The 26,290-nt window shown below is 34.7% G+C and overlaps 3 protein-coding genes across 8 annotated transcripts; 2 read left to right on the top strand and 1 right to left on the bottom strand.

Annotated features, from left to right (window-relative positions):
- Positions 1 to 773: 773 nt before the first annotated feature.
- On the top strand, positions 774 to 9,334 carry LOC128171199 (uncharacterized protein C2orf50-like). Of its 6 annotated transcripts, XM_052836937.1 has the most exons (6): positions 774 to 1,078; positions 4,732 to 4,855; positions 5,666 to 5,827; positions 6,797 to 6,836; positions 7,105 to 7,128; positions 8,171 to 9,334. In XM_052836937.1, the coding sequence occupies exons 2-6, from the start codon at positions 4,806 to 4,808 to the stop codon at positions 8,360 to 8,362; spliced, it is 468 nt and encodes a 155-aa protein (XP_052692897.1). In that variant the 5' UTR covers positions 774 to 1,078; positions 4,732 to 4,805; the 3' UTR covers positions 8,363 to 9,334. The 6 variants fall into 6 exon arrangements, with proteins under 6 accessions (XP_052692897.1, XP_052692905.1, XP_052692923.1 ...); XM_052836945.1 differs by lacking the exon at positions 4,732 to 4,855 and having other exon boundaries at positions 788 to 1,078; XM_052836929.1 differs by lacking the exons at positions 774 to 1,078; positions 4,732 to 4,855 and adding an exon at positions 4,229 to 4,464.
- Positions 9,335 to 10,043: 709 nt separating this feature from the next.
- LOC128171191 (phospholipase ABHD3-like) lies at positions 10,044 to 18,488 on the bottom strand. Its single transcript, XM_052836916.1, has 10 exons — positions 18,275 to 18,488; positions 17,740 to 17,903; positions 17,524 to 17,642; positions 15,702 to 15,762; positions 15,279 to 15,321; positions 14,594 to 14,706; positions 14,157 to 14,333; positions 13,947 to 13,998; positions 13,685 to 13,850; positions 10,044 to 13,253 (listed from the first exon to the last, which is right to left on the bottom strand). The coding sequence occupies exons 1-10, from the start codon at positions 18,458 to 18,460 to the stop codon at positions 13,072 to 13,074; spliced, it is 1,263 nt and encodes a 420-aa protein (XP_052692876.1). The 5' UTR covers positions 18,461 to 18,488; the 3' UTR covers positions 10,044 to 13,071.
- Positions 18,489 to 18,848: 360 nt separating this feature from the next.
- On the top strand, positions 18,849 to 25,467 carry LOC128171178 (double-strand-break repair protein rad21 homolog). The gene is made up of 11 exons (XM_052836908.1): positions 18,849 to 19,003; positions 19,462 to 19,635; positions 19,746 to 19,975; positions 20,110 to 20,216; positions 21,213 to 21,419; positions 21,707 to 21,781; positions 22,172 to 22,270; positions 22,943 to 23,325; positions 23,451 to 23,553; positions 23,752 to 24,110; positions 24,442 to 25,467. Exons 2-11 carry the CDS (start codon positions 19,492 to 19,494, stop codon positions 24,736 to 24,738), a joined length of 2,004 nt encoding a protein of 667 aa, XP_052692868.1. The 5' UTR covers positions 18,849 to 19,003; positions 19,462 to 19,491; the 3' UTR covers positions 24,739 to 25,467.
- Positions 25,468 to 26,290: the final 823 nt, after the last annotated feature.

Below are 26,290 nucleotides of genomic sequence, written 5' to 3'. Positions count from 1 at the left end.
AGATAAGTAGATCAGTAAAATATATTTCAATGATTGAAGTTACATTGTATTGCAATAATTGAATTTATATTGTATTGTAATGATTGAACTCACATTGTATTGTAATGATTGAACTTACATTGTATTGTAATGATTGAACTTACATTGTGTTGTAATGATTGAACTTACATTGTATTGCAATGATTGAACTTACATTGTATTGTAATGATTGAACTTACATTGTATTGTAATGATTGAACTTACATTGTATTGTAATGATTGAACTTACATTGTGTTGTAATGATTGAACTTACATTGTGTTGTAATGATTGAACTTACATTGTATTGCAATGATTGAACTTACATTGTGTTGTAATGACTGAACTTGCATTGTGTTGTAATGACTGAACTTACATTGTGTTGTAATGACTGAACTTACATTGTATTGTAATAATTGAACTTACAATGTATTGTAATAATTGAACTGACATTGTTAAAGGAGATTTAAAATTCAAATCTCGGTCAGAAATTGACACAAGGCTAAGAACTTCAGCTGAATCAATGTAATGATATAAGACTTGGCTACAATAAATATGTTTTATAAACATTTTGTCTGTCGTTGTGTGTTTGTCAATTTGACTTTATCAAGACGTAATTTGATCTAAGTGACAAGACACAATGGCGGAGCAGCCAGTAGAATGAACCATTACAGCCATCAAACAAAGCGCCACTGTTAATATTTCCTATATTCAATAGCCTTTATCAAACATGTTGAAAGCTGATATTTAATCAATACCTCGCTGTCCGTTAAGCCCTGACGGTTGTTAATATACATAGCAGGAGGATTAAAGGGGCCCGCTTTAGCACAGTGTTCTGTGGTAAGCCCTCTACAAGACTGGGCCCATTTAGCCGAGTGTGGAACACTTCATTATGTAGTGGACACAAAAAACAACCAAAACAAAGGCGATATTGAAACAGTTGGGATAGCAAGGATCCAGTCCGTTTTATGATTAATTATTCCTTTTTTGGATTGTTTATTACAAAAACCATTCACAATGTCTTCCGGAGTCGGAAGTTATATGCTGGCAACCAGAAAAAGGTGAGAACAGTTTTTTGTTTATATTGTGAGTTTATCAATTGGCCTCTAAACCAAGTTTTTGGATGTTTGTTACTGAAATATAATGGAAAATAACATTTCAAGCGAGTTTGTCAGGATTCAGTATCATTTTATTTTTTCTTTAGTTCCTTTTTAGTGATTGAAATTATTGTACACGTACTGTATTGATTGAAAAGAATATTCTGTGTGTTGGTGGTTTGTGATTGTTTTCCAATCTTTCCCTTAAATGAAAAAGGAAATAAAAGATATTGTAATGAATTAATGACCCTTTTTTAATCAAAATATTTAGTAAGTTCTCGTGTGACCCTTCTTGTTGGTGGTATTTGTCATAAAGTTTTTGATGTTGGTCGTTAGGGTGCATGGATTTTGAGCGTTTACAACCTGTGATGTGCCTATATGATTTCACGTAATTTCAATGAGCCTATCTTTCAGGTATACCATCAGTTGATTGATTTAAATTTTAATGAATGCGACAGTAATGTGTGAAAGATCGATAAAGCCAACGAAGGGTGATCTTTTTTATATATAAAAGATTGGCACTGCACAGAAATAAAATCATCACCAGCCCTCTATCCCGTGCAATCATTAATGGGGAAAGAATTCATCGTTTTGTAATATTGGATAGATAAATTGCATGGTCAGTACAGGATCTCTATGAACAATTTTCCTGCAAACTAACTTAAGTTGCATCAAGATGTTTTTGGTGGGTAGCTGTTCCTTCGCAGTGGGAGAAATCGATGTTAACCTTCCAAGCAAGTTAGAAATGTTCGACGTTAAAAAGGCGTTCTTGAAATAAATCAATCCGCTGAATACCTACATACCTAACGTTTCACCTCCTCCGATCGATAGTATAGGCCATACGTCAACTGATTAGGGGCAGACTATCTTTTTTAGAAGCATGTCTAATAATAGTGGTTTGATAGAGAGTTGGATGAGAGGGGGTTGTGTTAGGTCAAAGAGTTCTATAAAGTCTCCTAGAATATTCCGCGAGTGGTGCATGAGAATAATACGATACCATGGTAGTCAAGGTAAATCTAGAGAGGCTACGAAAGATTACAAATTTTCTTTGATATTAAGTAGCTGTTGTAAATCTAGAGAGGCCACGAGAGGCAAAGTGGTTTTGTTGAAAACGTTTGAACAAACTTTTGAATCGGGTTATAGAAATTAATAAAGATATGTGAATTTAAACTTACTTCACATATAAGTATTTAACACGATTGTTCAAAGAATTAGCACGCATGTGCATGTTTAATACCCCTCTGTACAAAACAATTAACTACCCTTAATTGGATTGGTGTGAACGTCCCTGTTTGCGTTTAGCGGACCGATATTAATTCTCACCGTTGGTGACAGGCATTTAACAATTTCTCTTCACTGCGAGATTCCAGTATAAAGTTATTGTTAGGATCACCAGAGGTGTCACGACTTAAATCGACAGCCAGTCAATCGATAAATTCACAACACTTTTTTTAAAATTTCCATTATCTAAATTATGATTTGAATGACAAATTAGTTAATTGTGGGCAAGTCTAAAATATAAAGAGGGTATAGTGCAACGACCGATGGATTACAAAGACGGACAGGATTTTGTTCCGCCACTTAATTGTAACTTTATGAATGAGTGTTAATTTTATGAATTCTATGCATTTTATGAATGAGTGTTGAATTCTATGAATTTTGTGTTAATTAATAATAATATTTTGAAGAAAACAGCAAAACAGCAAACAATATTAATTAAGCTAAGAATTAAACCATTGTCTATAGTGGGTACTCGTAGTATTGAATTATACACTGCATTATACGGCGTGCAGTGGGTTCGGTCTATTAATTAAAAGGTTTTTAAAATGTTCATGTAAATACACACCGACGTATCAATCAAATCCGTCGTTTGTGTAGCATCAGGACAGTAGGATCGGTGTGTCAGAGGTAAACAGTTGGGGAAGGGGCACATTTTTTTTAAGCTCGGGGTGGGGGTGGGAATGGGGGGAGGGGGTCATTGCACGTCACGGAATCCTCACTTTACACAACAGGTCGTCCTCTGATCAACAGATCGACGTCAACTGTTCAGTGGCCATCGTGTTTGACAGGTTTGTTTACAATCTACAACGTAAGAAATGGACAGGAAATAAATAGAGTTGTTTGCAGTGAGTAAGGTCCCAACAATTAGGAGGGGAGGTCGCGGGTCTCTGTATACAGTACAAGATCATGTTTGGGTGGTTTCCTTTCCGGGGAGGGTCTATTGTAGGGTTCTATTGGTTATACTTAAGGGTAGCACAATGCTCAGCCAGACCTCATTCGTATAAGGGGATGGGACAGTGTCATTGTGTAAATCCCTAAGTACATGAATATAATATTTTGGTTATGATGCCTCTCCCACACAAGAAAAGGTATTTTGCTATCACTTATACTAAGTGACTGTAGTTTGGTAATACATTAATGTATGCACCTCTCTCTCTCTCTCTCTCTCTCTCTCTCTCTCTCTCTGAGAAATAATTTGAACTTTAAACATCACATTAATCATTTTAAAAAACGATATAGTGTGCAGTCAGACAATGCATATCATATAATATAGTTTGACGACAACCTTCCATCAAGAAAACTTCTGTGTATTACCTCAGGGTATCCTCGTCTTGTTTACTACAGAGAACAATCGATCATTTAAAAATCAGTGCAAACAGTTTCACACACTTGATCTACCTGTATCGATCTGCCTATACCTGTCCCGGCAGGTGTCAGGGGAAATCGCGATGTCACTAAATGAACCCAGTGAATCTTGATCTAGTTTTTGTAATCTTTGCTTTATTTCGTATCAATTCTCAATCGGAAAGTGCTTCAGATTAAAAAGTTTGTAACAGTTTCGATCTTGTATTTCGATCTTAACAAGGGAAGTGTGTAGGACCAGTTTATGGAATGGATCCATGTAAGATTCGACGAGGGTTATTCATTAAGCTGAAATGCATGCAGTGTCAAATGATTTGAACTTGAGGATTTTTAGAAAAACATAAAAGGAACGATTAAATAAGAAATATATCCCCAAAATAGACCCAGAAACCAGATTAAATGTTTTCCCTCATCCGTACTTTTTGGACTGGGTACAAATTGCGTGGTCACATTCCGTGTCATCTTGTGTCAATAAAATCCGAAAGTTATGGCATTGTGGAGAGCTAATATAGGACAATCATAAACACAGCGGTAGCTAAGTGGTGAAAATAAGGCTATTCAACTGTGTATAGGGCAGTTATAAAGGACCAATAAAGGATAAGAAGCCGTGAATTAAACTGATTGTAGTAACTTTTGAACTGGTCAGTCAGGATGAGTGGACAGTTTGGGGGCATCATGTTCTCCTACTACGGCAGGACCAAACCCAGGTATCTACAGACCTACATTGTATCTTGTACAAGTATATCTAGGTATATAAGTTAAGGTATATCTAGTTATATACAGGTGAATATAGGTATATCTCAACCCATCTTCGCATTGTTCTAGGAGTTTACCATTTGCCGGTGCTATTATTTTGACAGCTCCCAGCGGTTTCAAATTCTCTTTGACTCAGTGGCTTTGGGATATGTATACGGCCAAGCATTCTAAAATTCACTGTTATCGGGAACTCTATCTTTGATTTGTATTTATTTCAGTTTGTAGATTAAAAGAAGTTTCTTGAATCATAAAAGTTTTTGAATGATCGAAAAGATAAAACAGAAATTTTAAAATGTCTCAAAACGGATCTTCGCCAGACGTTGCAAATTACCATCTTAAAAGGTAACAATAGGTAGCAGCGATAGGTGGAGGTAGTCAAATTTAATGGAATCACAAATTGAACGGAATTTATAACCGTACACTTTTTGTAATTTGCACTTTGTATAGTGAGGAATTTGTTGGTGCACGCTTTGCAACGAAATGCAGAAGTATCAGAAAAGGTCTGTGTGAATATCATATATTTATCATGCTTTGGAATACTTGGTGATTGTGGATACTCTATGTGGGGACGTGATAATTTTGTTGCGTTATTTTTAGAGGGAATAATGGTATAATAATGGTATTTCGTATTTTATTTTCTCCTTCTATTATGACGTCACAAATGATTGTCCGTTGTCGTAAATTTTTTAATTTAGATCAATACAATTAAAGATAAAACATAATGACATCTAATGAGATTTACTTTGAGGTTAAATAGAATAGGGCAATGAAATTAACAGAAAAAACGTCAATAGCTAAAAAAGCAAGAGCAAAATTTATTGCTAGCCATAAAAGTTTTCATTGTGACGTAACGGAAACGTCGTCATAGTTACGTTCGTCAGTTAGATGACAGATGCATCTTGTTGCAGTCACACTGACTAAATGGTCACGGTGTGAAAGCTAAACAATTTACTCAAGGGCTCAAGTGCGGAAAGCAGAAAAAAGGGCAATTCATAGTCCTTGGCAGGCAGTGGAATTAGTTGCAGGCCGTCGTTTGCGATCGGAATAAGATATCATATCCGTTTAGCTTTCTTTAACTGGTTGTAAAATGCTGTGGAAGTCTGTTTCTAAGAAATATAACCTGGTTTGCTTTTTTCCCAATGGTTTCACCAGCCAGTACCATGACAACTGTATCCCACCCGAGCGGAGACAGCAGACCACACAAACGACAGAGAAGGCGCACAAGGAGGGGGACTACTCCAGCTGTGACGCCGTCACCCAGGACCGGATCTGGAAGCAGAGCGTGGGCAAAGAGGGCATGTGCCTTAAAAACTGGTATTTATAACTTCTTCAAATTAAAAATACTTAGTTCATGATGTATGGCATATGGTTCAAGATTTCTAACACCATTGTAAGAGTTAAAGCAAAATAAGCTGCAATTTTCTTGTTGAAAATTGTTTTTACGAAAATGTCATTTCCTTCTAAAATGACAAAAAATATCATGTTTTTTTTTAAAATTTGTGTTAGCCATATTTTTGTGGGAAAAGCAGTTAATAAGCGTAAATTGGAGCAAAATTGGTTTATTGTTCTCCTGTACAAACATTGATCAACTAAATATTCCTTAGAAGAGAAATCTTTCTTCTGACAAAAAATAATGATTTTTTTAAAAATCTTATTTATTAAAAAAGTGTAAGTTACATGCAGATTTATCATACTAGCAGGTTTTTGCAGCAAAATAAAAATTCTAAAAAATACTGCTTTAACTTAATTAAGTAATGGCATAAAGCAAACGTTAAATTAGTGGTAACATCGTGGCCTAGCTGAATACATATGCTTACATCATTTTGACAAGGGATTGCACAGTCCAATAATTTATTTTGATTTTATCATACCCCCCCCCCCCTAAAAATACATGTATGTAAATTTATATCTTATATATATTAGGTGTATATATTACTTTAAAAAACAATATCTTGAAAAAAGAAACACCTTACAATACTTGTTATTTACACACGATCTATTTATATTATACATGTATGAAAATTATATTTTTTTTAAAGTCACTACTTTCTTCAGGGATAACCCTAAGCCTATTCACACCACATCCAAGATATATACGATGTGCAGTACCAAGCTTTGGTTGCGATATACAGTAAAACACGGTTATAGCGAACATGCTTATAATGAATTACGCTTATAACGAAGTAAAATTGCTCGTCCCTGGGACTTCGTTATAAGCGTGTTTTACTGTACTGGTTTAGTGGGTAAATAGATGTTATAAATGCTATCTTTTTCATTTTGTAGGGAAGGAAACTGGGGCTTCTTAACAGAATTTGATTCTAAGGTAAGAAACATTCAGCCCAATAACAATCATTACGGTACAATGTGACGGTGCTACGAGAGATAACTCTTACTGCCAGGAAATAAATTACAATTGTTCATGATGATTTACGTCATAATAATGGTGAAATTGTGTGCATTTCAATTACAATTTTGAATGAGTTTACGAGGCAGTGTTGCGCCATAAGAGGACTGGTAAATGACAACAAAAAAGCAGTTTCTACTGATACTTCGGGTTGATAGTATATTTGTATTGTATGTCTCTGTTACAGAAAACCAATCCCGGATTTACTATGGTAAATGATTTGGTGTGCAAAATAAATATTTTTTGTGGTGGCGAAAGCTTAATCTGTTATTGTTTAATCTGATAATCTCGGAGAGATTTGGTGAAGGAGCTGCAAGTTTAAGTATCATCTCTAAATATAAGCTGAATTTTGCCCACATCATTATCGTGTTTTTGATATGGTTTGTATTTTTAAAATGCAATGATTGAAAGAAGGTTCAAAAAATAAAACGCCCATGATAAAAAAAATGTGTAAACTGCAACGAGCCTGAAAAGATGGGAGAGGCTGGGGACTTTTGTTTTAATTTATCATATTAAGTTGAGCATGAAAATAAAATCACAACCATGGATCGAGTGGCGAGTACAAGAAAACTTGTGTTTATTGTTGAATAATGGAAGTTTCTTATCAGAGCATTTGCAAAAAAAAATTCATTTTCGAGGTTGGATTGAAATTGAATAACTTTAATAACAATAAACCATAAGCAGTTTAGGTTGTATTGATAAACGAGTTTGATAAATTCGTGAGTTTGGTTTGCGTTTTGCATATACTAATTATGCTTATTTTAACCTGACATAATGTTTTATTAAAAATTATAAGTTCCGTACGCATAGATTACTGAGGCTGTGTGTGTGGGGATTTTTTTAATCATTGGGGACCCAAGACCCGCAATAGTTATCATAGTTATAGTTGTTCACAATAACCACAACAATATTGTTATATAAGGAGAGCAACTTGTAAGTTGTAGGAACTTGTTTCTGGTCCATTTGAAAAATTTCAATAAAATAGTTTCAAACCAATAATCACACAGCAATTAGGATTAATATAAACCAGACCCCCCGACTGCTTACGGCTCCATGCGTTCAGTTTCTCTCTTTCGAGTCCGTTGAACCCGCTGGTTGTAGAATTTGCATGATTGACGGTGATGCTGTATTAACACGGCATAACACAACAACATGTACTAAAATTATAACGAAAATTGGTTTAAAATATTCAAATTAACTTGTAAAAGAAATAATTGTACCAAATATTAATTCATTCGTATTTCACGATTTAGGGAAATCCCAAGCCCCGGGAAGAACTTCCGGAAGATGTCAACATGTACTCCAACGCCGTCCCAAACACCAACTCCGGTAACTATGGCAACAAGGTCAAGTCGGAACTAGGGATCAAAATGCAGAAACTAGAGCACCAGTTTTTTGGTGGTCAGCGAAAGCGGAAGCTGGGTAGTGAGATGGTGTGTTACTGATGTTGATTTTTTTTAGGGTGGTTCCTTTACTGCTGATAAAATATAAATATTGTAAATCTGTGATACTATAACCGTTGTCCATTGTTTTACATATATTTTATATTCTTCCATTTATATTTTTAAAGAATTTATTTTGTACTTTTTGTTATGCACTGAGTGCAATATGATAAAGTTTATAATTGCTATAGTGTGTTATTCCCCAGTGTCAAATGGGGCCAGTTATCTAGATATGGTTTCATTTCTTTGAGATTCTATCAACAAAAGTAGAATTTTTGACTTATTCTAGATATATCATGTTGAACTGAGCGAGTGGCATGACTCTACCTCAAGCAAAACTTGTAAATCAGAATTCAGTCTATAACTTTGTTTATAACATGTACATGAATCTCCCACTATTCTGTAAAAAGATACACCATTATTTTTATCACATAATTTGTGTCTTGACAGACTGAAATGCTTCAGTTTTGTTCATGCATTTGTTCCCAGCTTTTCTGTATACATGTAATTATGGCCTAACTGTTCTAGAGTGTATATTTTTCAAATTGCCTATATCTGCATTTTCCAAGCTCTTCAAAGTTTTGTCTTTTGCCTTGTTTTTCTTTCATTGCTTTTGAAATTTAAATATATATAATTATGTACTAGTTATTATCATCTTGCCGCGCGAGTTTTTCTGTGAAGTTTTCTTTCTGGTCCAGTCCAGTCCACAACTGCTGATTAAATTCTGCCTTTGTTTTAGACACTGCCTTTGTCTCTCTTAGACTTGTACAATAAGCCTCACTCAACCTGCTTACATTGTCCTGCAAATGACCGTGCCAACTCAAAATCCAACCCTCTGTATTACATGATAAACTCGAAGCTTACTCAATTCTTGGGGTCTGAAATTGTATGATGTAATGAACTAACTCTTGTATGAATGGAATGTTTTCTTTTAATCATTAAAGTTTTATATCAATAAAAGTGTAATTAAACATATTGTCATCTGCAGCTTTTATATACATGTACCTGTCTTTTTAATAAGATTGTATTAAGGTAAGCGCTTTAATTCCCATTTTCCATATTTTGATCAGTCCTTAAGTGCTATTTTGTGTTCCAAGTCGTACCTTAAACACCAACATAGCAAAGCATAGAGCTATCAAACTTGGGCAGCTGATGCATCTGGGGAGGGGGAGGGGGTCATGATCAAAAAGTAGGTCACCGTAACCTCATTTTGGATTATTTAATATATGCCTAGATCATATTTCAGCACTGAGAGACCTAGAGCCATAACAACTGCTCAGCTGGTGGATCTTGGGTGGAAATTGTGCTGTGATCCAAAAGGAGGAATTTTTGGTTATATTCTAAGTAAAATTGCACCGGTACCCAATGTTATATATTTTTCTCGTAATAGAAATATATACCCTCTACCTAATATTAGGTAGAGGGAATATTTTTTTATGACGAATATATAATGACAGGTGTCTGTGTAAAATTGTAATTGGGTCATATCTTACAAACTAATTGTGACTTCAAGTTTGCAAACACAGAGAGGTATTCAAACAGAATACAATATATATTGTCTTGTTTATAAATTGGGAACTGATGGTCAAAACATCTGGTAGTGAGGACTTGCATGTAAGCTATGGAAGACTTCAATGCACGGATTTGTAAAACAAGATTCACTTCACCTGGTAGAACACGGAAGTCTGTAACTGGCAAGATTTAATGTGCTATATATGCATCAATTAATAAATAATCAAAATACATTGACATCCAAACAAAGATAGAATCTATGACAAAATAAAACAAAGCACCAATATAAAACATTGTGTTCAAAAAGCTAACAAACATCTCAAATCATTCAAATCAGAGTTACTAGTAATACAGATACAACTTAACCTATATATTAACTCTTTATACACTATTTAAGGAATAATGAATCATTCTTTGAGTATTTTGAGGTGATCAAATATGGTTGGAAGTGATCAAATCTAAAAAAGCTTGAAGGGCTTTATGATAGATTTGATAATGCCCGACTGTATTTGATCACTTCATAATATTCAAAGAATGATTCCTTATTACCCTGTTCTTATATTTACATAATTTTCAGCAATTGTACAATTATATATATAAAATAGTCATTGATGAAATGTATTGGATTATACATTACAAAATCGATTCGTAGTTTTATCTCAAACAAACACACTGGAAAATGTAAAAAATACATATATGTGTTATACACATACATTTTACTTATTTCAATTTGTAAATATCTCGAGCACTTGGGATTGGAAGTATTACACCTTGATTAGCTTCAAATGTAAAAACGATACAGTTTTGAAATTTTGTATGTACCTGGTTACATTTTTTTTTAAGTTACTCAAATAAAATACGAAAATAGATCAGATTGAGTCAGGTACCTTTTCGTTAGTCCGTATGGGGAGAGCAAACAAATTTCTTTTTTATAAAGGTGGCCCAATATCAAATTTTTTTGGCATATCATAGATCCATTTGAAGAAAATTGTCTCAGCAATACATAGCATAATAGCAGATTTTGACCTACTTTAACATCTACTCCAGCTTTTTCAAAAGATATCACGACTGATGTAAACCTTATAATTCAATGGAGACATTGTGACAAACAGAAAGGGAAACAACTCTGGAAATTCTCAATATTCCTAAGCAATACTACTGCAGATCCCTTTTATTTTTCCATAAAAAATTGCTGCATGAAAACAGCAATTTATTTATTAGTGATACATATGGAAATGGTAATTTATCATTGATCAAAATATCTACCTGTTCTTGCATTTTAATATTTATGATTGAGAACTAAGATGGTTTGAAGTCTCACAAATCCATAGACGTAAAAAAGTTCTTTACAAATTAAAAGGGATTTACAGAACATGACTAGTTTCAACAGCGTTGGATTTGATGGGTCGAATGTAAATATCGATTTCTACAGAGAGGCATTTTTGGTGCAACATAATAAATATCTGGTATACAATCAGAACATGTAGTACAGTTACAGACAGTGCAAGGTGTCCCACTAGATAAAGACATTACATATACACATAATTTATCAATAAATTGCAACAAAACAGCTGAATATGAATTACCGGTAAGAGAAATTACTTGTCAAAATTGTAGTGTGCCCAACCCCAAATCATTCCTTCTAAAGACAAAATTACAGTTCAAACAAAGAAAAAGTTCCATAGCCATTATAATGAAGATTGCCATACGATTAAGATAGTCTTTAGGAGAGTTAATATTATTTAACTGGAGCTCTATATCTGTCTAAGTTCCTAAGTCTAACCTTGGTAAACTGTTACCACTAGGAAAGTTTAACTTTCATTACCCTAGGCTCAAATATCACAGAGATATCACAACTATTTAAGGAATAAGGAATCATTCTTTGAATATTATGAGGTGATAATTTCGGTCGGGGCTTGATCAAATCCAATAAAGCCTGGACCGAAATCATCACCTCATAGTATTCAAAGAATGATTCCTTATTACTTATAAATGTATTTATATAATTTTTAACCATTGTACGATTAAATATGTAAATATAAATAAGCAAACCCAGCTGGCGCCCCGATTATACAAAGTAATGGGTTATATAGTACAAAATCAATACGTAGAGTTATCACAAACAAAGACACTGAAAAATGTAAATACATCCTGAAATATACTAAATGAGGTTTGTATATAATTATAATAATTAGATAATAAGAACATACGCTGTCAAGTTATGGTGTTACACTTATTCCAAAGGAGACATACCTGGATGATTCCGTTTCATTTGATACAATACAGTGCTTGCAACAATGGTCCTATATCACCAAACAGACATCTACTTTTAGTCTCGGGATTAACTATTATCAAACACGTCATACATGCACACCTAATCACTATGGTTATACAAGTGTGTATAAAACAGATTTTGTTCACATATTTGTAAAATTTGATTACTGGTATATAACAGTCTAAAAGCTTTCTAATCATTTTCATGGTAAATTTGCAATAACAATACACGTCCTTATTTCATAATTAGATCACCACATATCAGGTGTCTAGCAATACGTGAACCAATACAAGTTCAGAAGTACATGTACATCAGGAAATAGTAGAAGTTGGAGGAATAATGCATCTTTATGAATTCATGTCAGCTTTGAAGCCTTAGGCCAATCTTTAGGTTTACTGAACTTTTTCAGACTCAACTCTTCACCAGAAAAAAATATTAAATATATAGTAAATGTTTCCATGTCCAACATGAAAAATGTTTGTTAAGTGTACTAATCCCCACTGACTACAAATTTACATCATGGTCTAAGTTTTAGAGTGTTTGGTTGGGGCTCTGGACCCCCACTCACAAGCCCTCTACAGGTAAGAGAGCTACTGGCATTATTTCATAACTGTAAAACTCCTAATGAACACAGCTTGAGCTTTGATCATAACAGAAATATCAATCATAAAGTTATTAGGTCAAGAACACTATAACAGTCCTAGGAAGAGCTGATATTTGTAAAGCATTTGTTATAGCAGAATCAACTATACTCAGTGATAAACAGGATTATGTCTGTACAGACCATTTTGTGAGATTGTAAATTTTTTTAGAAATTCTACCCATTGGATGAGACATTCCTAAAGTGAGTTACCTAACTGAACACGTTGACAGATTAATTAGGTCAATCAATGCCCCAGATTATTGTGCCATGGTTGGTGACCGGTCAGTCCTGTTTGAGGTGCTGGGGACCGTGAGTAAACACAGCCTTGATATACTGAGCGAACAGGCGGTCCATGTAGCCCTCGTGTCGTGGGAACAGCCCCTCCATGAATCCAATATGGCCGCCGTGAGAGGTGATTACTATGGCGATGTTGTCATTCTGCTCAGCTTCCTCTGCTGGTATGGCTATATACAAACAAATAAATATTCAACTGATCAAATAGAATTGAAAGAAACTGAAAAAGAACTGCTGTAAATATGTATACAGCTGTTAGTTTTCTTGATGTTATGAATACATTTAAAGTAGTTTTTAATTCAGTCTCGTGACATGTTTACTGTTCAATGACACAGTAATTATCAGTCATATAACACAGTTATCAAACAACAGACAGTTTTCTAAATTTTATTCAAAGAAATGTTTATATCTTGTTAAAATGGACCTAATACTCCAAAATTCACTATTCTGTTAATACTGAAAAGTCAAAATTTGGACAAGAAGAGTAATAAAATGAAGACAGAAATGTAATATATAGACAAATGTGAGAAGGGTGAAATTATAATTACGTGTTTCAACTTTTATCCCCTATATTTTCTGGTTTTTGTATTGTTTGACTGACCATGAGAGGGAGAGAAGGGGTCATCTTCAGCGCTGAGGACCAGGACAGGCACCCTGAGGGCGTGGATCTTGTTGTGAAGCGTGGCAGCGTGGTAGTAATCGTCACACGATGAGTACCCAAACATTTTGGCCGTGAACCTGGAGTCAAACTCTCGAATGGTGGAAGACTGTAACGAATCACCATAAGAGTCAGATCATACAACACAATACTATCTTATTTCTGGACATCAGTTCAAATCAATGAAATCAGGGTTTATTTTTACCTTCAAAACATCATCAATGTCATCCAAATGCTGGTCAAAGAGAGCCATGTTACTGCAAAAAGAGAATGAAATGCCTGGATTTATAGCAAATGCAAAATAAAAGGTACAGAATGTGTCGGAGGTACAGTGGGTTTCCACATATTATGATAGTAGTTAAACAGATATTTCCCTTAAATCTGATATAATATTAAAACACCAGGATGTCCTTACTTCTTGACATGACTAACCAGACCCTTGGCCAGAGTTCGGTTCAGCACGTGTCGGTTCAGGCCTGGTTTCTCTATCTCCAAAACCGACTCAAACACATTCCAGGCCACAGAGATACACATACCAGCCTCCAGTCTACACTGGTCTCCCAGCTTGGCAAGGTAGTTAAATAACATCATCCTACAAAAAGATCAATCTCTTGTTATCAAATCATAAACCGAGAATCTAATTAAAAAAAACCATAGAAAGGTATGTAGAAATTGATGGTTTCAGAGGCAATACAATAATAATAATTTTGTCCTGTAAAGCCTACTTCAGTTGGTAAATTATGAACGATAAGTGACATCATCAAACTAAATGTCTACAGCATGTAAAGAATTTCTCTGCTGAAATTGATGTATTGAAGTCAAGGTCACTGCTGACCAGACTGTTACACCTACCCCCCCAGGCTTATTCCCGCTCCAATAAATGGAGCCACCGGGAAGCGATCCTTGAGTAGGTTTATCACATAGGTCAGGTCCTCGACATTAGCTGCACAGTACGTCTTGGGAGTCTAAAGAAAGGATTGATATCTCAGTGTAGATATTAATATCTCAGTGTAGATATTGGTATCTCAGTGTAGATATTGGTATCTCTGTCTAGATATTGGTATCTCAGTATAGATACATGTATCGGTATCTCAGTGTAGATATTGGTATCTCAGTGTAGAAATGTTGAAACTGATATCACAATGTGTGATAAGCATCAAATTATATCTTATACATTAACATAATGCATGTACTCATATAATCTAGATTTTTCAGAATTGCTATAGAAACAAATACAGTTGACATGGGTTGATATTTGTTATATTGGTACCAATAATTCAAGTTTTATATACATGTACTTACCAGTAACTGGGTACCCATTCCTCTGTATATACATGTACTTACCAGTAACTGGGTACCATGTACTTACCAGTAACTGGGTACCCATTCCTCTGTATATACATGTACTTACCAGTAACTGGGTACCCATTCCTCTGTATATACATGTACTTACCAGTAACTGGGTACCCATTCCTCTGTATATACATGTACTTACCAGTAACTGGGTACCCATTCCTCTGTATATACATGTACTTACCAGTAACTGGGTACCCATTCCTCTGTTGTGAAACACCACAGACCTAAAAACCAACAATAATTTGTCAGTCACAGAATCATACAACCCTGACAAACCCTTTGGTTAAGGACAACATTTCTCGCAAGTACAAATATTTGTTAGAGCTGCTTGACAATAGCACAGTAATGGATCTATAAAATTTTATTCAGTACTTTGAAATTAATGGACATTTGTATTTGTCTTAATGAAGTACACTATATGTTTTAATATGTAATAATCAAAAACAGAGGAGAGAGAGAGAGAGAGAGAGAGAGAGAGAGAGAGAGAGAGAGAGAGAGAGAGAGAGAGAGAGAGAGAGAGAGAGAGAGAGAGAGAGAGAGAGAGAGAGAGAGAGAGAGAGAGAGAGAGAGAGAGAGAGAGAGAGAGAGAGGGGGGGGGTCTTACCTGTAGCCCTGCTGTGCCGCCTGATGAACCAGGTGTGTGATATAAGACTCATTACTGGTCCCTAAGGTACAAACATACTATCATGAGATCACGAAACATGGTCACTGATGACCATAACAAAGCTTTATTACATGTAAACAGCAATATAAACACTATTAATACAAAGAAGAACTGTTATTGGTCCCCTACCGATTTCACCGGAGGGGACTATAACTTTCCTCTGCGTTCGCCAGTCCGTCTGTCTGTCTGTCTGACTTCAGTTTTCCACACTCTTTTCCTTATGCGTTTGAGAAATAATATGAACTTTTCTGAACAGCTTCAAAATGTCAAACTACAGATCAAGTTTACACTTTTGTGGCGTCTGGTTGACATATTTTTTAGAAAATTAATTTTTTATATTCCAATTTTTTAATGTTCAGGTTCGTTATCGGGTTCGGTGTGTATTGAATAAACGAGGAAAGTATGTAGTCTGTAATAATATTGTGCATTACTAGTACCATTCCTTTATTGTTTCTGACAAACAAATAAGTTCTGTAAAATAGTGTCAAGCATTGTGTTATAAGTTTAATCGACAGGGTTTTTGTATTATTACATTTGGGTTTGTTATCGGGTTGGTCTGTTGATTCGGGGTACAGAAGACGGTAAAAAAAGATATTCTGCATAACAGTGCATTGTTTTCATAAATTTCGACCAACAAATACTTATTGGACTTGGTGAAATTACAAGAGATGAAATTAAGAGTATTATTTTACCCATTTTTTTTTAACTTCTATATCAACTATGTAGTTTGAATTTCCTCTGTTCTTTTATCTCTGATTAAAGCATAACATCTCGTTTATAATAGTTTTGAAATAGATGTATGCTTCGAAGCTTTCATAGAATAATACAAACCGATAGGGGATGTGTATTGGTTATGCAATACTCTCAGAATGCTTGTTCTGTTAAGGATACTTAATCAATATAACTGTGTATTAATCAGGATCTTGGCAAATGAACAAATATCAAGGTAGTAACAATGCATTGATACAAGTAAGAACAGATGCAAAGAGGTCAAAATGACATATACCTGAAAATACACATAATAAAATCAACTTTTTAAATACTTTGCAAGAATATTTAATGTGCAAGACAACATAGCAAGTTTGCTTATGATTTTGAATCATTTTGAAGTTTAAACAATTCTCTTTATTTTGGCTTTATTTCTTGTTTTCAGCTGATACATTTACCGGTACAACAAATATTTGACATACCGTAATTAGAATCAGGGTAGTTTTGAATGAAATCTCCCTTAAAAATGTTTCCAAAAAACAATGGATTTTTAGAATTCAATTCATGAAAATCATGGAAAATACTTTAAAATTCTTCCCATCAAAAGAATCTACTCAGTTGCGTTGAAAAAATAATCTGTACTCAATCATAAAGACATTGTTTGAACAATTTGTTTTCAGTCTGTTGATAAGATGCAACTATAGATATCTACACCTTCAAGGTTAGTTATTCATTCAATGGTCACAAGGCTAATCAGACATAGATCATCAGATGTATATCTAATAAGGTCATGTAATTGTTGTTCATAATCTATTTTGTGTTTACCTGGGGTTTTTGGTTGAATTTACCAATATATGTATTTAAAGGGTGGCATAACTATTTCTTTTTTCTTATAATTAGCTAACACTAAACATTACTCAATTGAAAAATCACAAGTATTTCCTTCTTTAATGGTGGCCTTTAGTAAAGAATCATATTTAATCCTTGACATTCTTAATTTTGCCTGTAGTTTAACAAGTCAAGTGCAGTTTTCTGTGTCCCTGAGACATTTTACCTGTAAGTCCTGGTAACAAGAGGACCGTCGGACGAGTTTTTACATCTTTAAATTTAGAATCATTGTTATCAAACCAGTCTAACAGAAGCTGCCCCCCATCTGGAAGCACAACAAGTTCACTGAAATCAGAACAAAAGTTCAAGATTCAATTCACATGAACAGTTAATCACAACACCAAATATCAATCTGTTTATTATTTATGAAAGAATAGATTACCTCTCATAAGTTATTTTTGGAGAAGACTTCATTATAGATCGGACAATTGTTTGTGCTCTGGATTCAAAACACCAAATAGTTGGTTTGAATTTTTCATGGAGTATGGGACAGTAGTCCAACAAGAAATTTCTAAACTTTTTGTCTCTGCATGCTAAACGAGGTTTCTGGTGAAAAAAAGAATAAAACCTTATTATTAAAAACATTAAGACACACATTTTCCTACATCTGTGATGTTTGATGTTGATATACTTTAAAGGTACCGTAAATTCCATCTAAGTCTAAATTAATCATTTTGAAAATTAGTAAATCATCTGCAAAAATCTTAAGGTTGATTAAATGAGGTCAAAACTGGTTTTTAAAGCATTTAAACTAAAGAAAAAATCAAGCTATTCTGGTTAGCTTTATAGCTAATTCAAGCTATATAGCTAAATCAACAGATAGCGCTGGACCTGTATCAGTGTATAATGATAGGGTAGCTATAGCCAGTGTAGGTGAAGATCTGTGACAAGAAGCCGAAAGGAGCTCGTTCACTTACCTTTACAACAAAGAGAAAATAGTACGTAAGATAGGAAATCACAAAGAACAATACAATTGAAAAACTAGAAATCTTGTCAAAGAAAGAGGTAGATGTTTCGTCCTCATCCATTTTAAGTGGAACCGAACACTCCGAAGCAGATTCGTCGTAACAAGGTCGGGGTCGGAATACGGAAGATGAAAACATGTCGTTCACTATATATTCGGTTGACCTATATTTAAAAATGATCATCATATCTCGTCATTAGAAAGTTTTATCTGTAGTTTGAATAAAAAAAAGAAAAAAAATTGCTATGCTCTATTTAACGAAATAACATAGTATTCTTAATTGGTAACTAAGAACGATTTAGCAAATAATTGATTTATTTATAAACAAATAAAATTCATACGCTAAGATATGCAGGTACTTTGGCGCAACTCTTTTTTCTGCAAATTTCAAGCTTCACTCATAAAACGATTAATAATTATATACAAAATTATATGAAAATTGTACTTCTTTATCATTTTGATTCCCTGAAGTAATTTTAAACGTAATAAATGTTTTGAACTATTTTCTTACGCCAAGTTTTGAAAGGAAGAATTTGAAGCGGGAAACAACAAGTGACGCCATATTGGACGCAGTTATCGTCTGGAACGCCGTGGCGAACATGAAATAGTTTCATGGTTGTATGCAGCAATAGCTTGCATACGTTGTTATAGCTCATGATATTGGAAAAACGTATATAATTTCGTAAGTTTCATTCATGTAAAGATAACCCTAACATGACTTTGATATTTCATCGTGCTTATGTGATGAAGTTGCATTTCATCTTTAGACGAAAGGAGAAGACAATTATATACCGTGGATAACCTTTGTATATGCATTGTTTAACTTCCTCAACTGCAATTTTATATACCATATTTATAACAATGCAAGAAAAAAGCAATTGAGTAACAATGGTTATTTACACCAAAGAATTTTTAGTCATTTTCTACAGGTGCACTTACAGATGTCATTACATATGTTTTACATAGATGGTTATATATTTGAGTTATTGTGTGTGTGTAAAATTAGGATACCAAGGATGGTTAAATTGATTAAATGTGTTTAATTTTATAGTTGTCCTACACTGGCTACAGCTGTACATTGATGAATTAATGCAATTGAAATATTAACTGTAATGTGTATTGTTTTTTTCTCTATTTAAGGTTATTGTGGATATATTAAATTGAGGAACCATGTTTTATGCTCACTTTGTGCTGAGCAAAAAGGGCCCATTGGCCCGGATTTGGCTGGCAGCTCATTGGGATAAAAAGCTAACGAAGGCTCATGTATTTGAAACAAATATTGACAGCAGTGTGGAAGCAATTATGCAACCAAAGGTAATATTTATGAAAATAGCTGATATTTCGATTGTATATGGCCTTTTCTTATTGCTGTATAATTAAATACTTCTGAGTTAACTTAATGTTTCTACGTATTTCATTTTAAGGTCAAGCTTGCATTGCGTACATCTGGTCATTTGTTACTGGGAGTTGTCAGAATTTATTCTCGGAAGGCCAAGTACTTGTTAGCAGACTGTAATGAAGCTTTTGTCAAGATCAAGATGGCCTTCCGTCCGGGTGTGGTGGACCTGCCGGAGGAGAACCGCGAGGCTGCCGTGGCCGCCATCACCCTGCAGGAGAACTTCCACGACTTTGACACCACCTTAGCTGATCTCAAGTAATTAGACCATGTCAGATCTATTGAACCTTCCGTTGATCCACACAAGCTTTAAAAAAAAATTCTCGAATGAACTTTTCCCCATTACTCAATTAGTGTATTGTATTAATCAGGAATGGATGTTTAATTTTTAGTGACCTTGACATGCACGCCCAGTTTTCTGTCAACCAGAGTCGTCCCGAGGACATCACGATGAGGGAGGATTTGTCCAGTATAGCCTTTGTTGGCGACGATGGGTTTGGTGAGTGCCAGTGCCCAGTATCTGTCTTCACTGTAATCATAGCAATCAAACTGTGTAAATCTAGCTACATTTAATTTATAAAGGTTTTTTCCTAATTCCTATTATTCAAAGAGACAAGGAGTTTAATTAAAAAATACAAGGAATTTTGTCAAATCAAGAAAAAAGCAGTATCATTTTAAGTTGGCATAGTAAATTTTATAAAACAGGAAGCTCTCTTTTTTAAACTATTCTTTTTGTATAGCATTCTTATTTAACAATTGATCATAATTTAAAAATTCATAAATAAGACACATAATGACATACTTCCATGATTTTTTCTGTTTTAAGTTTTAATAAGACGGTTAAGATACACTCGTGTCTCTAGAAATGTATTTGATTATTTTTGTTCAGGAGGCGAATTTGAATACTGCGTTAAAATGAGTATGATTGAAATTTTCCAAATGTTGAAACTCATTTTTAATAGTGAGTGATTACAAAAGGTGGAAGGCATCCACTTGGTGTAGTTTGATTTTATCATGAATATTATCTCTGATTTCATTTTCCCCTTTTCATGCATGGAAATGTGTTCATACAGAAGGAAAGAAACCTTCTAGAAATCCCCCATATCATAGCTTATGTTGCTCTAGTCAAACAGAATTTCTGTTACAGAAACTTACGTATTCAGTAGTCTGTAGACAAGTTCGTTAGTTTGTGTTTAAAATAAAGACAAATTAAACTGAAATCTGTGGACAGTATCACCATGACAATCTTATTAATTGGTACATGTAGTTAATATATGTCTTGGAGACTCAAAGATTTATGTATGTTTTGGAAAATAAGCCTTTAATTCTGACTGAAAGGTAAAGCTTGACAATGTTGTTTACAGATTTCAGTTTGACACTTAGCTGGTGTCTGAAATCCATCAAATATTTATTTATATAGAAAAATACATATTACTGTTAAATGTTAAGGATAATGCATGAATGTGCTAACTCAGCTTTTACCTTTCTTGTATAGGTGATGTAGGGTTTGATGACAGAGAAATCCTGCGAGATGCGTCAGGCATTGATGACTCCCTGTACACCAATCGCAGCAGTATTCGACCAGTGGAGCCTGATGAAAAGACACTGAACGAGCACACGTCAGAGAAACCGATGGACGTGGACTTACATCCAGCCGTGGATGCTGATGATTTTGGCGGGGCCGTGGATGGGGGATTTATGGGTGAGTCAATAGTTTGTGTTTGTTTTCTTTTCCTGTTGAGTTTATTGAAGGATTGCTTTTTCTTTTAATTGTACAAAAACTTGTTTTGAAAAAAAAAATATACAAAAATACAAATGTGGGTTAAAACTTATTGCTGTAAAGTCTTTAAAGAAAACGCATCCTTATTGTTCATGTTTGTTTGGAGTTAATGATTGTTATAAATTAAACTATTGATGGTTACAGTGTTAAAAGGTTAATTGTTAATTGTTATGAAGTTGACTGTTGATTGTTTTGATTTGATGGTTAAGATGATGACCATGAACATGATGATGATGACGATGATGACGGTGGGTTTGGAGGAGGGGTGGATCAAGAATTTTTTGGTAAGAAAGGTTTGCTGGGTGTTGGATAAACAGTACAAATACTGTGAGTGAAAAATCATGTGTGTTGAAATACATGTTTTTAAAATTTTTCACATGGGTATAATAAAAGGAATTAGTTTGAAAAAGTTCATTGTAAAATATAAGCTAAAATCTTTGTTTAAAAAATTTGGATCCTAAATAATGTAAAAACAATAGATATACATGTTAATCAAATTAGTAACTTTTCTCTTACACATTATAAAACATAAAGTGTAGGATAAGTAATAAGTATACTTCTTTAATATTCAGGAAAGTTTCTTCAGATATCCCACAAACTAGTTCAAGTAATAACATTTTGGAATTTTATGCATCTCGATTCTGACATGTCATATTTGTGAGTTTGTGTTTTAGGGAATGACTTTATGAATGGAGGTGGCTTGTTTGAGGATGCTCCTTTACCAGTCGGGGAAGTCTCCATGCCAGCACCCGTGGAAGAACAAAAGCCAGAAGGTATTAATTGAATTCCTATTTTATGTCCTGCTTTGGAGCATGACCCCATCCTGTACATTTTCTCTATGATGTGCTGGCAGACAAGAAGTTGATGGATGTGATTCTTTTTAGTTTTATGCAGACAGACACCTGACATTTTTTTTTTTACAAAAAATAAATATATGCCCTCTACCTAGTACCTAAGAATTCACAATTTACACATGGCCACCATCTTGGGTTTATTTTAGACTGTCTTGTCTAAAAAGAGCTTGAAACTCTTGGGTAAAATTATTTGGCGATCTTCTCCATTTTCCTTGCAACACCTTAGCTTACAACAAATTCAACCAAAATGGTGCATTACATCTATCAGTACCGTAATTAAAATCACCTTTCAATCTGCATCTACTGCCTTTTTTGAATGATGGATGTTATTAAGTAGAATATTCACTGTACACTCACTGTAGTGAAGGTATATTTTGTCATATTAGAACGTAAATAAAGTTTAGAAGAACAGCACAACAATTACTGTTATGACTTACGTTCCTAAACTTGGATTTTAAGTATCATTCAAGTTTACAGCTGTTTATGAAGCTCTTCAACAGATGATATGCCTTTAACCAATATATAAGTCTTGAATTTAACTTGTTCATGCTTATGCCTTAACAAGATTTAATTTTTATAAAACCTCTACAGAACCAAAAGATGCTTCAAGCAACGTAACAACAAACACCACATCAGCCACAGAGCCCACCATGATTCACCATGCACCGGGAACATCAGGGGAACAAACCACCCTCATCAATAACGAAGAAGAGGCCTTTGCCTTACCTCCCTTAGATGCCACAGTCTTCCCAGGAGCAGAGAAAAAGAAGAGGAAGCGAAAGTTGATTGTAGATGAACAGAAAGGATTCCCTAGTGAGACCATGAAGCTTCAGCTGTCGGATACCTCAGACATCATTACCACACTAGATCTAGCGCCTCCCACTAAGAAACTGATGCACTGGAAGGAAACTGGTGGCGTGGAAAAATTGTTTGCTCTTCCTGGCAGACCAATTATTTCCAAAACTGCTTCTAAGGTGAGGGACAGTGCTTGACTTTTGATTTTAATTTGGTTTACAATTTGTCAAATAACCTTAGACAGCCATCATAAATGTACAAATTTAGAAAATTCTTAAGAGTTTGATTATAATATGTGTTGTAGCTTTTCTCCCGGAATCTGATCACGCGACAAGTGAAGGAGGAGGAGGAGTCCGACCAGGACAAGCTGGATCTGGAGGCCACGGAGATTCTCCGTGAGGAACAAGGTACTCACAGGATTCTTACTGATTTGTTCATTGCTCTTGTCTTTACCTAGAATTTGTGCAGGTCAGATGAGACTTTTCACTATCCAACTGAATTTTCTTTTATATTTAAAAGATTTAGAACATGTGCCCATCAGATTATGTTTCATATGTACACAGACATCAAATTTTGACTGGTTGAATGTTATTTTTTGTTGACAGAGAGATCTGCAGCACCGATTCAGGAAGTTAGCACTATCATAGAAGAACCATCGGTCCTAGATGAATCTGCCACAACCACACGAACAAAACGAAGGGAGCGACAGTCCCTGAAGTCCCCCAAACCAGTTCCTACCCCATCCCGAGAACCCGACCTCTCTCTGAACAACACCACGAACCCCTTCTCAAACACATTTACAGAGGCTCCCATAGACCTACCAGGGGGGCCGCCGTCCCTGCTGAACCCACATCTAGATCCCTATGAGACGGAGCCACCCTCAATAGCCCCATTCTCTGTGCCCCCTCCCAGTGTCCCCCCACAGTCAGTGGCCCCGCCATCAGTACTTCCACACGATGCACCGGTAAGTGTAGGGTTGAAGTATGATACAGTCTTTGCTGTCAGGTTTATCTTTTCAAACACTTTTGCCAGAATTCATTTATTTTAACCTGATCACTAAGCTCCCTGAATCATTAGTGTCTAAAATTTCAACACTGCTATTATGCAATTCAATGATACATTTTTTCAAAGGCATTAAAATGAAGAATAAAAGAAGCAATGAGTATATCTTTGCACATGCTGCTTTTAAATTATAATCCCTCACTAAAGTGGATAATGATAAGCATATTGCAAAATTCCTGCTATTTAGTATAAAAAGCTTTTTGGTTGATTTCTAACACTTTTACTTTTGACAGTCATTCAATGCGGAGGCTGAGATAGATACAGAGGCGATGCCGGAGAATGAGGAACAGGAGGAGAAGCGATGGACGAAGCGGACCCAGCTGATGCAGCACTCACTGGACGTGGCCTTCAGATACAAGAACACTCTCAGCTTCAAGGAAATGTCTAGAAACTTGAACCGAAAACAAGCGTGCTCAAAATTCTATACACTCTTAGTTCTTAAAAAGTTCCAGGCTATCCAAGTGCAACAGCCGGAGGAGTTTGGGGACATTTACATAGACAAAGGGCCCAGGTTTGGAATGATCTGCTGAGGAGACAGGGAATTTGTAAATCTGTGTTACTTCTAAACTACATGTTACTTTTGGTATATCATCTGATTGTGTTATGTAATAGCCTGTGTCCAGTGTAAAACTAGGTCATCAAGTAAAACCCTTTATCTCAATGTGAAGATTTTTTTTAAAAAAACTTTTGCTATTGTTATCCAACTTTTCTCAACTTTGTATGTGTTTAGATATGAACCAACGATGTGATATTTTTGGAATATTTTATGATCTCTGTACTTTCATCAAACCTTCTTTGGTGAATTTTTCTGATAAATTTTATCTAAGTTTGTTTTATAACTAATGGGGCACAGTAATTTGTGTTACTGTTCATGTTGTGTTCATATTAAAAGTTTATTTTTAGAACAGTTGAGATTCAAAGGTCAAAGCCACAAAAGAAACAAGAGTTTTTTGAAAGCTAAAACTCATTTGGACTCATTATTTATGGTATTTTTTGCTTTCCCCCTGTAAAATGGCAATGTATTATGTGTCTAGACATTTAGATCTGTGGACTCGCTGGAGTTTACCGTTCGCGAGCACTCCACTTTACAATGGCAGCTTGGCAGAGGTTTTCCATCTACATGTTAATTTTATGTGTTTTATTTGGCACATTTTACTTCACTTCTCAATATCATCTGTAATTTTAGAGGAAATGTCAACTTTTAATCATAGTTCTTGTATAAAATATAGTATTGTGCAATAAATTCTGAAACATCAGTATTTCCAGCATTTGACTTCATAAAATTTTAACACCTATTGATGATTCAGTATGCTCTTAATTCAATGTATACAAATCTTGCATCCTGTAAAAATAGTGGTTAGTGGATAAACAATGTTAATAGCAGGGACTCTTCAATATTGTACAGTCATTGTTGTATTACTACTTGGTGACCAGTGTAAATATATTGTGTGTGCATGTCTTTTTTATATACATGCACATTGATTATATTTACAGTAACTTCCAGTGCCCATGAGTGTTGATATCTAATTCAGATTCATCAGTGTAAGCTGAATTCAAGGCATAGGGATTTAACTACAGCTGTATCAGTCATATAACCTAGAAGGAAAATTAAATATATACGAACCATCTGTAATTACAGTAAATGAGACCCAGTCCAGATGACAAGTTTTAGTTGATTAAGCAACCTGTATTGATGTCAGTTTATTAGACCCTCATTGAAGGTGGTGTCTAACATTATTTGAGGCATAACTTTTAGAACCAGTTAAATTTTAAGGGATCCAAATTACTTATGCGCTAAGGTAAACATTGATATCATTGATTTTAGAGATTTTTAGGGTAAAGGTGGACTTTACATTTCTGTGATATTTCCTCTGGTGATAATACTTAATCAAAGTACTGAAGAACTGACGGGAGTTGATTTTGTCGATGTTTATTTATTTTAAGATCCATGAAATGTTATTTTGCATGATACATGTAGTTTCTAATTTGTATTTGAATTACTCACATTTTACAATATGAATTTTAGGACTTTTTCCGACAAGAATGTCGAGAAACCCCCATATGAATTATCTTAAATAATAA

The sequence above is a fragment of the Crassostrea angulata genome, chromosome 1 (assembly GCF_025612915.1).
Source record: "Crassostrea angulata isolate pt1a10 chromosome 1, ASM2561291v2, whole genome shotgun sequence".
Classification (NCBI taxonomy): domain Eukaryota; kingdom Metazoa; phylum Mollusca; class Bivalvia; order Ostreida; family Ostreidae; genus Magallana; species Magallana angulata.
Note: the sequence above shows the minus strand (reverse complement) of the source record. Positions and strands in the feature narration are given on the sequence as shown.